The 16893-nt window shown below is 42.2% G+C and overlaps 2 protein-coding genes across 2 annotated transcripts; both read left to right on the forward strand.

Moving 5' to 3' along the window:
* The first annotated feature begins 324 nt into the window (after positions 1-324).
* Positions 325-1272, forward strand: LOC142457963 (olfactory receptor 1J21-like). Its single transcript, XM_075559044.1, has one exon. It carries the CDS (start codon positions 334-336, stop codon positions 1270-1272), a length of 939 nt encoding a protein of 312 aa, XP_075415159.1. The 5' UTR covers positions 325-333.
* Positions 1273-15663: 14391 nt separating this feature from the next.
* LOC142457964 (olfactory receptor 1J21-like) lies at positions 15664-16602 on the forward strand. Its single transcript, XM_075559045.1, has one exon. It carries the CDS (start codon positions 15664-15666, stop codon positions 16600-16602), a length of 939 nt encoding a protein of 312 aa, XP_075415160.1.
* Positions 16603-16893: the final 291 nt, after the last annotated feature.

A 16893-nucleotide genomic window follows, 5' to 3' on the forward strand; every position in this document is an offset into this window, starting at 1 on the left:
TTTATTTAATAGTTTTCCTAACTTTCTTCTAGTTATCTAGTCTTGGACTCTGCTATTTCATCTGAAATTTGAGCCTGGTCTGAAATGGGGAGTCCTTTTGATGGTTCATGGCTCCTCCAAAATAGCTTTGGTTGGTTTCTACATGGACCAATTACAGTCCGAGGGCAGACGGTTGCTGCCTCTCATAGTGGAGCAAAACACGTGAAATGTTCATGGTCCATATGCTAAGTAAGTTAAAGATGAGCACAAGTTCTTGTGACATCACCGTCATGGTGATTTCTTATTCTTTCATATTTTCATAACTCTTTAACTACAGAAAAAGAGAAGGGAAGGATGAAGAAGGATAATCAGAGCAGCGTGTCAGAATTCCTCCTCCTGGGGCTCCCCATCCGGCCAGAAGAGCAGGGCATGTTCTTCGCCCTCTTCCTGGGCATGTACCTCACCACCGTGCTGGGGAACCTGCTCATCATCCTGCTCATCAGGCTGGACTCTCGCCTGCACACCCCCATGTACTTCTTCCTCAGCCACTTGGCCTTCACTGACATCTCCCTTTCATCTGTCACAGCACCAAAGATGTTGGTGAACATGCAGACCCACAGTCAATCCATCTCATATGCTGGCTGCATTTCCCAGGTGTACTTTTTCCTGTTTTATTGTGATATTGACAGTTTCCTTCTCACCTCCATGGCTTATGACAGGTATGTTGCCATTTGTCACCCCCTCCACTACACCACCATCGTGAGTCAAGGTCTGTGTTTCTTACTAGTAATTCTGTCCTGGGTTTTATCCTTTGCCAGTGCTCTATTGCATACCCTGCTCCTGGCCCGTCTCTCGTTCTGTGGAGCAAACACTCTGCCCCATTTCTTCTGTGACCTCTCTGCCTTACTTAAGTTGTCCAGCTCGGACACCACAACCAATGAGCTGGTTATCCTCACTGTAGGTGGAGTGGTCATTACCCTTCCATTCATATGCATCCTGATTTCTTATGGCCGCATTGGGGCCACCATCCTGAGAGTGCCCTCAACCAAGGGGATCTGCAAAGCCTTGTCCACCTGTGGCTCCCACCTCTCAGTGGTGTCTCTGTACTATGGAGCAATTATCGGATTGTACTTTTTCCCCTCATCCAATGATTCCAATGACAAGGATGTCATTGTGGCTGCGTTGTACACCATCGTTATTCCCATGCTAAATCCCTTTATCTACAGTCTGAGGAATCGGGACATGAAAGGCGCTCTGGGAAATATACTGCGTAGAAGAACATTTTTACCATAGTGTGCATTGAAGTTAGGCTAGTGGGGGTGACGTGCTTTGTTCAATGAAATGCTAGCAACCATGTTCAGAGTCTTGGAAAGAGCTTTGCATGGCACTTTTTCTTTGGGAACCCACAGACGCCTGTGAAGAATGATATGCAAGATCAAGAAAAAACCCAAAGACCACGGAAGCAGGCTTCCTATTGTTTCCAGTATCCTGGCCACAAGGGCCACAGTGGTTAAGGAGACTTTATAGATCATCCAGCCACAGACAGGTCAGCCCCGTCCACTACTGCTCTGATGGCCTGGAGAGTTGTGAGCGAACAAACTGAGCGCTAAGTCACCATGTTCTGGGTTGATTTTCTTTCACAAAATTAACTGATACTTTTTTCTTCTTCTTATGGTACTCAGCATCCTAGTTCATGCTAGTGACTTCTTACTGTCTTACTGCCTCTGCCTATGAATTATTTCACTTCCTCTAAGGACAAGAGCAGATTTTGTCTGCTCTCTGATGGGTCAGATAGGATAAAAATATCATCGTCAAGGACAAGAAATTCCACTCATCTTGTATGTTGGGTAGGACCACGTGAAGGCATGCTATAGAGCCACCATTTCTCAGAGGTCTGAATCCCAATCCCCTCTATTGTGGCCATGGTGAGCAGCTCACCAATACCTTAACGGATTCAGTGGTAACTATGACCATACAATGTTGTGTCTACCTTCTGATTGGTTCTTCTTGGAATGACCGTCCTGATAAACTACTCAGCTTCAAATGTTTTTCTTAGGATCTTCCTTTGGGGGATCTCACCCTACGGCCACAAACACAGAAATGGTCTAAAGGAGACACTCTGAATACAGTTTTGGTTTGGGATCACTTGCTGGTCAAAGCACAATGTTGTTGGTGTTAGGTGGGATGGTGACTACCATGGGGTGAGGAATCACCATGACTAAGATTATCCTGTGATGTTCATGGGGTTGATATAGCAATGGGAGGGGGATCAGGCCTTATACAAGAAATAAATTGCTTTGAAAGCTGTGGGCACTTGGCCATTCATTCTGAGAGATGGTTCCCTTTGTTAGTAACCAGAGTTGTAACAGGAGGTTCAAAAATAGGATCAAGTATGAGGGTGGTGAGTAACCAGGAAGTGTTTTGTGCTATTGTAAACCGGACCTTTATGAACGGGAGCTGACTTAATGGCACTGAACAAGAATGACAACAATAATTGATGCGAACCCTGTCCCCCTCCTGAAACCAAACTCACTGCCATTGAATTGATGCCAACTCACAGCAAACCTACAGGACAGGGTAGAAGTGCCCCCGAAAAGTTTCCAAGACTGCAACCCTTTATGGGAGTAGAAAGCCTTGATTTTTCTCCCTAGAGATGCCCAATTGCAGGGAGGGGGTTAGGGAATAATCTCACTTCAGTAACCTACCAATTTGTGCAGTATGCGCAAGCCAGAGAGCTCATACTTTTCATTTCTGCTTTGGAAGGTGGAGCGTGCAGAAATGAGGCTGAAATATTGATCACAAGAGGTTGACAAATATTCTGTCAATGTCATAGCAGATTGACTTTCTAATTTGGGGTAGGGGAATATACGTGGTCAGGGGATTAACCAAACAGAATCTGACATTTTCTACTAAGAACCGCCCCGTGTTTCTGCCTTTGCCTTCTCGCTCTAAGTACACACATATCTAACTTAGGGATTTCTGTGTCTCCACACATGTAGTTTGCTTGTGCATGGACCTAGCTACAAATGTTGAGGAATTCAGATGCCTGGAAGAAGTTCGCAGCTACTGGAGCATGGGAATTGGTGGATATTTCTTTTTATTGTGATAAACCAACTAAAGGAGTGTTTTGTCCCAAATCCTAGAAATGTTTGGAGGATTCCCCGACAGCAGCAACCCCCTGAATAATGTAATCTTAAACACATGCCTTCTTTTCTCCGTTTCACCCCCAACGCCTTAAGTTGCACTGTTAGCTCCACCAAGATGAATTACTTGTACTAAAATCCTCAGAAGAAGGGTTTATTTTCCAGAATTCTGTGTGTTGAGAGCTCTTATCTGAACCAGTATCCATGCTCTGCTCTAGCCAGATTTGTAAGATAGAACTGGGGTCATGATGGTGGTGGTGTGGGAAACATTAAAGAACTAGAGGAATGTTGTGTGTTTCAGTGGTGCCATACTGCACCATGGCTGGCTTATCCCTTCATTATGACCCTTCTGAGAGGGGATGTCCAATTGTCTGCAGATGGGCTTTGGGTGTCCACTCCAACCCTCTTTGTTTGCATCAATATAATCTTTTGTTTGGGATCTTCTAATGCCTAATACCTGATCCCGTTGACACCTCATGATCAAACAGGCTGGTGTGATTCTTCCATGTGGGCTTTGGCTTCCCTGCTAGATGGTGGCCGCTTGTTTAACTTCAAGTCTTTAAGACCCCAGATGCTATAGCCAGGCACCATCAGCTTTCTTCACCACATTAGGTTATGGACCCATTTTGTCTTCAATGATTGTGACATGAAGGTGAGATTCACAGAATGCCAGATTATTAGAACAAAGTGTTCTTGTGTTGAGGGAGGACTTGGGTAGAGGCCCAATGTCCATCTGCTACCTTAATACCTAACCTATATATCCGTAGACCTAGATCCCTATTGTGAAATATTAATATATTTAAATTTGTACATGCCTATATTTAGACCTCTTTAAATGGCCTTTGTCTCCTAGTTCTTTCCTCCATTTCCTTTTACTTTCCTCCTGTCTCACTGTTGTGTTTGACCTCCATTCTGTTCTCTGTATTTCCTCTCGGCTACATTGCACTTGGCAACCCCACCATGCATTAAGGCCAGATAGCCATATAGTTCAGAGCCTAGGCCACCAAGGGCTGAAGAGAAACTCAATTAAACATGTAGGCTTGGCCTTATTGTACTGGGCAGATTCTCATGCTTGGGGGATCATAAAGGCAATATTAAGCCTCTCTCCCACGAGAGAGGTGAGATCATCTTATTTGGGATAGACACATCCCCCTCCTCTTGGTCACAGATTTCCACCAGAGTGTACAGAACACTGATGTAGGAGTGTCCACCCCATAGGGATGGCTGCAGGGAATGTCCACATGACATGGACTATTCGGTTCTCTCCTACTCCCCTCCAAACAAGGAGCTGTCGCCAGTTGAGGTGACGTCTTCACTGGAGAAGTGGTCTTTATGATGTACAAATAAGGGAGCAGTAGATGAGTTATAAGCATTCGACAGGCTGAATTGAGTGACTAGTTGACTTACAAGACATGCCTACCTTTGTGTTTGCCCTAAAGTGGGACAACACAGCTTTTGAAACCACTTACTTGTAGTTAGACATTTGGTTTGCTTCTAGTTTTTGACAAGTCTTTTGTTTTAGTCTGGGTAGAGTAGAGAAACAAATTCATAGACACTCATAAGTATATAGGAAAGAACTTTATGTACAAGAACAATTCAACATTGAGAAAACAACCCAGCCTAGTCCAGATCAAGTACTAAAATCTGATATTAGTCCATAGGTCCAATACCAATACCAATACCAATACCAATCTATAAATTCCTCTGCATCCATAAGCAAAGTCACATCAGGATAGGCCATCCATAAAATCAGCAGCAAAGCAGCAATATGCGCCAGTCCACAGGCTTCAATATCTTCTCTTTATCTAGTCGGGTTCTGGTCTACTCAATGTGGGCTGCCTCACTGCGCCTCACCAGATGCTCATTGGCTGCCTCACCATTAGGCCATGGGCCCCATCACAAATTCTCAAAAACCCTAACCCCCCCGTGCTCTTCATACAAGTCAACCCGCTCTCATCTTCTCTAGTCCTTATGAACCAGATCCACAGGAGTCAGTGGTCAGACTCAGCCATCTTTTTTTTTTTTTCATTACAAGACCGTTTGCTTTTTATTTTTTTAATTTTAACAATTTATTGGAGGCTCATACAATTCTTATCACAGTTCATACATATACATACATCAATTGTATAAAGCACATCCATACATCCCCTGCCCCAATCATTCTCAAGGCATTTGCTCTCCACTTAAGCCCCTTGCATCAGGTCCTCTTTTTTTTTTCCCTCCCTCCCCTTTCCCCCCTCCCTCATATGCCCTTGGTAATTTATACCTCGTTATTTTGTCATATCTTGCCCTATCCGGAGTCTCCCTTCCCCACTTCTCTGCTGTCCCTCTCCCAGGGAAGAGGGCACATGTGGATCCTTGTAATCAGTTCCCCCTTTCCAACCCACTCACCCTCCACTCTCCCAGCATCGTCCCTCACACCCTTGGTCCTGAAGGTATCATCCACCCTGGATTCCCTGTACCTCCAGCCCTCATATGTACCAGTGTACAGCCTCTGTCCTATCCAGCCCTGCAAGGTAGAATTCGGATCATGGTAGTTGGGGGGAGGAAGCATCCAGGATCTGGGGGAAAGCTGTGTTCTTCATCGGTACTACTTCGCCCCTAATTAACCCATCTCCTCTCCTAAACGCCTCTATGATGGGATCTCCATTGGCCGACACTTGGGTCTTGGGTCTCCACTCTGCACTTCCCCCTTCATTTAATATGGTATATATATACATATACATATACACATATATACACATACATACACACACTTATATCGTTGTTGTTTTTTGCATGATGCCTTATACCTCGTCCCTTGGCACCTCGTGATCGCACTGGCCGGTGTGCTTCTTCCATGTGGGCTTATTTGCTTCTGAGCTAGATGGCCGCTTGTTCACCTTCAAGCCTTTAAGACCCCAGACACTATCTCTTTTGATAGCCGGGCACCATCAGCTTTCTTCACCACATTTGCTTATGCACCCATTTGTCTTCAGCGATCCTATCATGGAGGTGTGCAGTCAATGATATGATTTTTTGTTCTTTGATGCCTGGTAACTGATCCCTTTGGGACCACTCGATCACACAGGCTGGTGTGTTCTTCCATGTGGACTTTGTTGCTTCTGAGCTAGATGGCCGCTTGTTTATCTTCAAGCTTTTAAGACCCCAGTCACTATCTCTTTTGATAGCCGGGCACCATCAGCTTTCTTCACCACATTTACTTGTTCACCCTCAGCCCATCTTTTTATTGCTGCATTTGTCCCACTTCCACTCAAGAAGTGGATCCAGGTGGTCACCTAGCAAGCTTTTCAGCCTGCCCATAGAGTGACTCCCTTTAACATTCAGTCCTAGAGAGGCATTTTCTTCATGGTTCTAGATATTTTCCAGTTTCTGACAAAAAGCACTAGTTCAAATTTCAAAAATCCATAGAGTTCCTCCCACCCCACCCCCTTTTCAATCTGTCAACAGCGGCCTAGGCAAGTATGTTCACCTTCAAACATCCTTCACATCCAAGACATTGGTGGGGCTTATCTTTTCAGAGCCTTATTTGCAAGTGTGTCCTCAATCCTTTTAAAGATCAAAGTTTAATGGCTCAAGGAAAGTGAGCTCATAAAATCTCTTTTCATACTTCCCAATAATCAGTTCTGTCATTCATTCTATCAACAACAACAAGCAGAAGAAATCAGTATAAACAAAGTAGAATCAGATACTAAACTCAGTTGTTAAAACAGGCAAATATAATCCTTATCTAAACTATTCCATTGATGCAAAATCTAGGAGTAGGCCTCTGACAGTATGAAACCAGAGCCAGGTTTCTGTCAGGCATTTTGTCCTTCTGCCAGGCATTTTGACTGTCTGTCAGCCATTCTCACTAAGCAGCTCTGAGAACTCCAAGGGGCTATTTTATCCATGTAGCTCAAAATATACATTAATCATATTCATTTTTATCATTTCACACAGGGATAAACAATGACCATAACCAAGGAAAAGAATCCAAACTTTCACTTCCCATGTTATTTCTAGAAAACAACCCAGTAAAATGTAAGCCATATTTGACTTCTGGCAAGCCAAAGAAGAAACACTGCCATGGGGCCGAGGTCAAGCAAACATCCACTCTCCATCTTTATGATTGTTTCTATAGTGCTCTACTACTAAGATACCATAATGTGTTAGTCAGGTAGACTAGAGAAACAAATTCATGGACACTCTTATGTGTATAAGAAAGAACTTCATATACAAGAGCAATTGAATGTTGAGAAAGCATCCCAGCCTAGTCCAGATCAAGTCCATAAGTCTGATATTAGCCCATATGTCCAATAGCATTGTATAAATTCCTTTTCAGAATCACACAACACATGCAATGACGCCAAATGCTCAAGGACCACAAGCCAGTGGGTGGAAACTCTTGTGGCTCCAGTGGCAGTGGAAGCATCTCAGCACTGGCAGAGATCTTCACATGGCTCCTTCAGCTCCAGGGATCTAGTGTAGCTCCATGTGTCTTCTCAACAGGAATGTCTCAGAGAATTTGAGTGACCCACCTCCAGTGAGCTATCAATATGCATACCACCTCCAAATGAGGTCATCAAGCTGTGACCTGATTGACATGCTAAACTCCACTCCTTCATTCTAAATAACCTTAGCATAGCACCAGATTATGTAACTACTGCATCTCTGTATAGACATATGCCTTCTTTTTCTTTGTACAAACATCCTGAAATATTTATGTTATATGTTTTATGGTTTAAAAACTATCACAGCATTACTATTCTTTTAGTTTAAAAATGTTTTAGAAATGTTTTAACACTTTTATTGACATGTAGCTAATGTATCAAATAATCCTGTGGTTTGAATATATTAAAGGGTTATGCAAGTATCACCATAATCATTTACAGAATCTTTATTCATTTTGCACTCATTATTATTAGCTTTCCACTTTTCTCCAACCTCTCCTGCCATAATTCTAAGAAACTATATATAGTTTCTCTCTATATAGATTACTCATTTTGAATTTCATATAAAGAAAATCACCCACCCCAAAAAAACCCATGCCAATTCAGCAGCAATTATAAAATAAAACACGGAAAAACCTCAATCCAAAAGAAAGCAAAAAATAATTAAAACTAGAACAATTTGAAAAGGAATCAAAAAAGAAAACATGATAAGGTATTATATTTTAAACTAACTATATCTGCTTTAATATACTTTCCGATGCATTCTGTGTGAGAGGCTTGTTTTTGTCCTCCCTAGTCAATAATCTGAGGGAATTCAATAGAGATTTAATCCCTGGGAGACTCTGCAAATAGATTTGGGCTTTCATTGTGATTCATAGTCTTCTGCAATAGGGAACTTGGAATTTAACTTCAAAACAATTCCCACCTCTGAGGATGGATTTTATTCTCTATGACCTTTGGATCACACTTTCTTCTTCTGCGTTGCTCAGCGGTCACCACACTTAGTTGGTTACTTGCTTTAAGACAAGCTTTTAAAATCCCAGATACTATTTTTTCTTATAACCAGGCATCATTTGACTCTTCACCACACTTTGCTATAGCACCTACATCGTCAATGGGTCCTTCAGGAGGGTAAATACTGAGCAGGGCTGCATCACAAGAACTGATGGTTCTTAAATTCTGATAGGGCAGGCACCAGCTGATTTCTTCACCATATCTTCAGTGATCTCTTCATGACGGGAGTTATCAAGCAGTCTCATCATAAGAAATGATTGTTTCCTGTTTAAATGTGAGCCCCAAATCAACTCATATATCAAGGGCTGTATGTATATGCATGCTCCACTTTAGTGGCAGTGTTATCAACATGTAAGAGACAATAGAAATAACCTCCATGTGGCCTTAACTGGTCAATGGCATCGAATTTAAAATATCATTGAGCTATATCGTAAAACTTTTTAGACTAAAATACATGGGATTTATGCTAAGATTTCCCGTTAAATACTTCCTGAGTGTTATTCCATAAAGTCTGACATCTGCTTCTATTTTCATTCATTTCAAAATAGTTTAGGATTCATCTATTGATTTCTTCTTTGATCCAGTTGTTTAAAATTGTGTCATTTAGCTGGAAAATGTTTAGAATATTTTCTAGTTTTAAGTGACAGCATGCACTGCCCAAAACACAAACAAATCTGTCTTGGAAGAATTACAGCCAGAACACTCCTAAGAAGTGATTATGGTAAGACTTCTCTCGTGTACTTTTGACGTCATCAGGAGAGACCAATCCCTGGAGAAGGATATCATTCTCGTTAAAGTAGAAAGAAGGGCAGCAACAAAGGAGACCCTTGAAGAGATGTAGTGACACACTGGCTGCACCAATAGGCTCAACTCTAACAACAGTAGAGAGTCAATCAGATATTCCATTTTTATGTGAATAATATGTATGTCATTGTATGCTTTACCATAGGCCACTTACAAACAAGTGAACAAAGTGAAACGCAGAATGAACACACTACTTGCATAAAAATACATGGTAAGTGTACACCAGTGTTCGCTGCAGGACTGTTTCACAAGAGCAAAGGCAGAAACAGCTTTTCCAATGGCCCTCTATGAGTGAATGGACAAACGCAACGTGGTGCATACAATGGAACAACGAAGTACTCACTGTCATCAAGTCCCTTCAACACACAGCATCCTTATGGGACAGGGTAGACCCGCCTGTAACTTCATGGACTCAATAATTAAGAGAAATGAAGTCTTGATACTTTCTCTCTTTTTTTGACCCATAAAAGAAAAAATTAATTTCAAAAAGAAAAAAATTTAAAACTTTAGAAAAGAAAGAAAAACCTGTAAATAGATCAATGTGTGATTTTTTTTTACCTCTAGGCATGTCCTCCATGGAGGGAGCTCAAAGACCTTATATTGAGTGAAATAAGTCAATTATAAAAGTACAAATGATGTATGGATTCATTCATACAAAAAGACAAGAAAAAGCAAATGTCTCAAGATCAAAGTTTATATGTGGTAACCAGGGGCAGGAGGAAGGGAAGGGCTTTCTTATTGCTGATTGAGACTAAATTTCAGTGTACAGTGAAAAAAAATTGGATTGGTTAGGGTGTGGCTACACAACTGATGAACGCAATTGGTTTCAATAAGTTGCATACCTATAAAAAGTTGAACAGGCAAACGTTGTGGAGTAGATACATTTTCAAATAGAAAGACAAGAGAAAAACAAATAAGTAGCTGGAAAGTACTTATAAGTAGTTGGAGAGCTCATGGGATTTGTTTGTTTGCTTTGGAGGTTTATGGTCCTGTTGTCATGGGATATTCCAGTTAATTGGACGAATAATGTGTTTAGTGCTTCTGTTGTACCTCCCAATTCATTGAGCAGGGCCTGGAGTCTTGAAAGGCTGTAAGTAGCATTCCAGGTACAGCAATCAAACTTTATTTGCTTGCAGCCACAAGGAAATAAAAAATTCAGGAACAGGAGGAAGAAATGAAATATGTGTCTAATTTCCTCCATGAACATCTTCCCCCCTTTGTCAGAAGGACTGGATGTTACAGGCTACCAGTCCTAAAATTGATGATCAAAAACTGAACAATTCAAGCAGTTAGAAGAAATGTATAATGGAATTTCAGTTTCTCTCAGAATACATACTTTCTGAAACCCTTGATGTTGGATGAACCCTTGATGTTGGATGAAACTGTGAAGCTAATTGTCCTGAGAAAATCTTTAAACCTTAAACCAAAAATTTTCCCTGAAGCCTTCTTAAAACAAAACAAACAATACTTTACCTCAGCTAGTAAGGAATGTCTGTCTTGAACATTGTGGTATTTAAAAATCTATAAGGCATCAAAGTGACAGTAGCGCCTGAAAGATTAGAGAGGAAACTTAGAGGCAGTGAATTTATATGGGGTTAATGTGGAGAGACAACGCAGAGAATGGGGGCTAGAGTAGAGTGGTCACAGAACTTGAAGAATGTCATCAGTGGTCCTGAAGCACACATACAGAAATCGTTAAACACAAGTACAGGCTTTGTGTATTTTCAACAATAATTTAAAAAGTAAAGCACATTCATCAAAAAGAATATATAAATATCTCCTATAACTTAATAAAACTCAATAAGATATGTAACAAAATACTTGAAGAGTCATTTTTCCCAAGAAGACAGTCAATAAGTGCATGAAATAAGCATATACAACACCCACGGCCAACATTGTCGTGGTTGCTAGGTGCCATTGACTCAGCGACCCTATGTACAACGGAAGAAAACATTGTCCCAGGCCGTCCTCACACTTGCTGCTCGACTGGAGCCCATGTTTGCAGATCCTGGCATCCATCTCACTGAGGTCTTCCTCGTTCTTGCTGGTGATCTATTTTGCCAGGCAGCATGTCCTTCTCCAGGGAACGTCCCTCCTGAGACTATGTCCAAAGTATATGAGATGAAGTCTTAGCATCCTGACTTTAGGAAGCATTATGGCGATACTTTCCCTAGACCCACTTGTTTGTTTTTCTACCAGTCCATTCAATATTCCGGGCAACACCATAACTCAAATGCATGTCTGGTCTTCCTTATTCATTGTCCAGCAATCCATGCATATGAAGTCATGGAAGCTGTCATCGCTTTGCTCAGACACACCTTACTCTTCAAAGTACCATCTTTTCGACAGTTTCAAGAGGCTTCCTGCCGCAGATTGTCCCAGTAAACGACGTCCTTTGATTTCTGGACTGTTGCTGCCATTGGTGTTGATTGCAGAGCTGAGTGAAAGGCACACTTTGGCAACTTCATCTTTTCTCCAGTGATCATGTTGCCTAGCGGGTCAGTTGTAAAGATATTTCTCTACTTTATACTGCACTGTAATCCACACCCATGGCTGTAGTCTTGGATTTTCACTAGTAACGTTTAAAATCATTCTCCACATAAGAACATAAAATAATACTAAAATGACATACTGTACAATCTGCACAATAGCAAATATGAAAATGATTCATAAGCAAAAATGAAAGATATTGAGATTAAACACCTGGGTTAATGCACTCCACCTCCATCTTGGCTTATTATGGGTTCCTTTTAATCACATTTTCCCCAACATAAATGGAGAAGCCTCCCCAAAAATGTTGTGAGTCCCCAATTTCCTAGTCAATTTTTGTGCTGTTCTCATCATTCCTCCAAGGGTGCGTGAAGTCTCCTAGTGAATGCTCTCCACAAGGAATTCTACTCTCAAGGGAAGACAAGAGAAAAGGAAGCAATTATTTATGTTATTCTTCATTTGGAGCTTTGGGTCTTTCCTCTGGAGGTCTCTTCTGTGGGTTATAAAGTTAGCTTCCATGCTATTCCTCAAGCGCTGTGAACACGAATGTCTGAGTAGATTGACTTTGTTTGCTCATGAACAGGCAACTCATCTCCCTGCTGCAAGGTTTCTGGGATCTTCAGACCCTCTGCCTGTCTTATGATTGTGGGGCTTCTTGAAAGACATGGAAGACCCATCCCAGGCATGGTAGGTGACGGTATCTAAACCTAAGAGCCCAAGTTAGAGCAGAAATAGGATCTACACTCAGTCATATACATTTCTGTGTGTCTGTGTGTAGGTGTGCATGAGTTCAGTGTGTGCTGGTGCTTGATCGCCTGGTCTGCTCTTCCTTCAAGCAGGAGTAGGGCAGACATGTGTCTGTGCAGAGTAATTGATCTGGAACCGATCATTGACTAAATTTCAGAAGAAAGCATTAGCCCCAAACTCCAAGTTTCCTCTCATCCCCACTTGAGTTTGGACATTTTCTTCCAAAATTTATTCCAAATCTCTTCAGTGATCTTCACCCTCTCTGCCATAGTTCGGGTATACAAGCCATTAATTTGGGCCTAAACTATTGCAACACTTAAGAAAAAAAAGCAAAAGATAATCCAAACCCACCGCTGTCAAGTTAATTCCAACTCAAAGGAATGCTGTTGGACCGAGTGGAACTGCCTTACAGGGTTTGCAAGGCTGTAAATCTCCAAGAGCAGACTGCTGCATCATTCCCATGGAGCAACCGCTGAGTTCAATGCACTGATTCTTGGTTGGCGCTGAGCACTTTCATCCGGGCACCACTGGGGCTCTTTGAATAAGGAAAGAGCCTTCTGTTGAGGGAATAGGCTTGCATTCTGATTCTCGGTTCTCTATCTACTAGGCAGCAACATATTAACAAAATTTTACTTGCTAACTTGAGTAACATCTTCAGTTGTGCTCTACTGCCCCGAAGATAGAACAGAAACTTTATTATTGCAGAATGAAAAAACCCCAAACTCACTGCCATCACGTCTATTCTAGTTAAACAGGACTCGGTAGGACAGTGTACAGCAGCTTCTGCGGGTTTCTGAGGCTTTTGCTTTCATGACAAGAGAATGCATGTTCTTTCTGCAGAGGGGCAGCTGGTCGTTTCCAAGTGCTGACCTTGCTTGCAAGTAGCAGCTCACTCCCAACTCCCTTCACCATGAGCACTACGCATGACAGACCATTATCCTCCTAGATGATTCTTATTCACCATGCGCCTGCGTTTTCTCTGTTCACCAAACACTCTAGCTCTTTTTCGTTCAAGTTTTTACACTACCTAGGCTGCACATTTCTAGACCCTCTATGTTGTGTGACCTTTCATGGCCTATTTTAAAAAGATTTCCTCACCACCTTAACTTTGTAAAGTTTAACAAGGTGTATTCATATCCCCGGGAGAAATATGAGGCTGTCTAATCCCATAAACAGTTACTGTCTTGGAAACCCCCAGGGCAGTTCTAGGCTGTCTTGTAGGCTTGCTATTTAGTTAGATTTCTTTTATTCATAATCTAGGAGTCAGTTTAATTATTTATCTGTTAACCAAAAGATCAGCTGTTCAAATGCACCAGCCACCCAACCAGAGAAAGATGCGGTAGTCTGCTTTTATAAAGACTACAGTCTTGGGAACCCCATGAGGCAGTTCTACTCCATTCGATAGGGGTTCTAATCAATTAAAATCCACTCAACAGCAACAGGCTTTGGTCTCATACCCTGCTATTCCCTTTTTAGGACATTACACTACATATTTATTTCCCATGGGAAAAATGACATCTGTACCATGTTACTCAATGTGGGAGCCCTGGTGGTGTAGTTGTTACGTGCTGGGCTGCAATCCTCATGGTTGACAGTTCGGAACCACCAGCAGCTCTGTAGGAGAAAGACTGGACTTTCTACTCCCGTAAACATTTACAGTCTTGAAATCCCACAGGGTGTCACTATGAGTCAACATTGACTTGATGGCAGTGAGTTTGGATGTTTTGGGTACACATTATAATATTCCTGGGAATAGTCACATTAGAAATATCTTACGTGTCAATCGAATAGCAAATTTATACTTTTCTAGTGACATACTGATTAAGATTAGCATGATGAGAACTAGCAAAAGTGAATGTGTATTTATTAATGTTCACGGGAACACAACTAAAATTAACTGATCTGAAAAAAATGAAGAGAAATGAGATAATTCATAGAATACAAGGAGTGTCCCAAGTGTAAGGTAACAAAATCAGCTATGCGTCACTGGCATAATACTTGGATATGATCAGTTTGAAAGGAGAAGTTGGTACTTGGTATGTTAGGCTAGGCAAACAATGACAAAGAGCTGCTTCTTGGACCATTACAGGAAGTGGCTGGAAGAGCCAATGCCTAGGTTGGCTTTTTGGAAACTTACACAAGAGGGATCTGGCTTGAACTGAGGAAATAAGTGAGTTCACAACCTGGAAGAGAGATGAATGAGTCTTTCTTTTTGACTCTCCATAAACATTCCTTCAGAAAGTATCATGGCGGACTGGAAAAGTGAGAAGAAATTTTGTTGAAGGAAGTATTGATGGCTATATTACAAGGTATGTCAACAGATTTTTTTTAATTGACCCAAGTTCCTAACCTTAATGACCTTCTCAAGATAAGCTGCAGATGATATGTCTCACCAAGTAGCCAAGTCCTGATTCTGGAAGAGCTAGAATGGCCTACTGGGTCGTTAATTTTGATCCAGCTCATGGAGATAAAGGAGCACTAGTGGCATAGTAGTCATGAACTGGGCTGATAACTGGTGGTCAGCTGTTCAAAACCGCCCGCTGCTCTGCAGGAGAAAGATGTGGCTCTCCACCTCTTAAAGATGTGCAGTCTTGGAAAACCACAGAAGCAGTTCTACCCTGCCTGATAGCGTGAACAGGAGTCAGCATAAACCTAATGGCAGTGAGTTTGGATTTGTTCATGGAAATTAAGCATTAGCCATGTACGATGTGTGAGACATACAGTTCAAGAGAGAGCAACAGATGAATCAATTGGAGACCCTGTGGTAGTCATGGACTCTTCAAGGTTGAACTAGGTCTGACGTGGTAAGTCATTTTGATGCCTCACAATTTCCTTAAGAGGTTATATGGATTTATAGATAGTCACATAACCCAATAAGCCAACTTCAGACCATTACTGATCCAAATGGGGGGAGAAAAAGCAGGATATATTCAGGTTAAGATTCAATCACTAAATGGTTTGAAACCATGTTTCATTATGTAGTAGTCATTCACAATTATTCTTTATTCTTTCATTTTTTGCATCTCCCCAGTATAGCAAAAGAGAAACACATAATGAGGAGGGAGAATCAGAGCAGTGTGTCTGAATTCCTCCTCCTTGGGCTTCCCATCCAGCCAGAGCAGCAGAGTATGTTCTTCGCCCTCTTCCTGGGCATGTACCTCACCACCGTGCTGGGGAACCTGCTCATCATCCTGCTCATCAGGCTGGACTCTCGCCTGCACACCCCCATGTACTTCTTCCTCAGCCACTTGGCCCTCACCGACATCTCTTTCTCATCAGTCACAGCACCAAAGATGCTGGTGAACATGCAGACCCACAGTCAATCCATCTCATATGCTGGCTGCATTACCCAGGTGTACTTTTTCTTATTTTTTGGTGATATTGACAGTTTCCTTCTCACCTCCATGGCTTATGACAGGTATGTCGCCATATGCCACCCCCTCCACTACACCACCATCATGAGCCAGAGTCTGTGTTTCCTACTAGTAATTCTGTCCTGGGTTTTATCCTTTGCCAGTGCTCTATTGCATACCCTGCTCCTGGCCCGGCTCTCGTTTTGTGGAGCAAACACTTTCCCCCATTTCTTCTGTGACCTCTCTGCCTTACTTAAGTTGTCCAGCTCGGACACCACAACCAATGAGCTGGTTATCCTCACTGTAGGGGGAGTGGTCATTACCCTTCCATTCATATGCATCCTGATTTCTTATGGCCGCATTGGGGCCACCATCCTGAGAGTGCCCTCAACCAAGGGGATCTGCAAAGCCTTGTCCACCTGTGGCTCCCACCTCTCGGTGGTGTCTCTGTACTATGGAGCAATTATCGGATTGTACTTTTTCCCCTCATCCGATGATTCCAATGACAAGGATGTCATTGTGGCTGCGTTGTACACCATCGTTATTCCCATGCTAAATCCCTTTATCTACAGTCTGAGGAATCGGGACATGAAAGGCGCTCTGGGAAATATACTGCGTAGAAGAACATTTTTACCATAGTGTGCATTGAAGTTAGGCTAGTGGGGGTGACGTGCTTTGTTCAATGAAATGCTAGCAACCATGTTCAGAGTCTTGGAAAGAGCTTTGCATGGCACTGTTTCTTTGGGAACCCACAGATGACTGTGAAGAAAGATATGCAAGATCAAGAAAAAACCCAAAGACCACGGAAGCAGGCTTCCTATTGTTTCCAGTATCCTGGCCACAAGGGCCACAGTGGTTAAGGAGACTTTATAGATCATCCAGCCACAGACAGGTCAGCCCCATCCACTACTGCTCTGATGGCCTGGAGAG

This window comes from Tenrec ecaudatus, chromosome 10 (genome assembly GCF_050624435.1).
Source record: "Tenrec ecaudatus isolate mTenEca1 chromosome 10, mTenEca1.hap1, whole genome shotgun sequence".
NCBI lineage: Eukaryota > Metazoa > Chordata > Mammalia > Afrosoricida > Tenrecidae > Tenrec > Tenrec ecaudatus.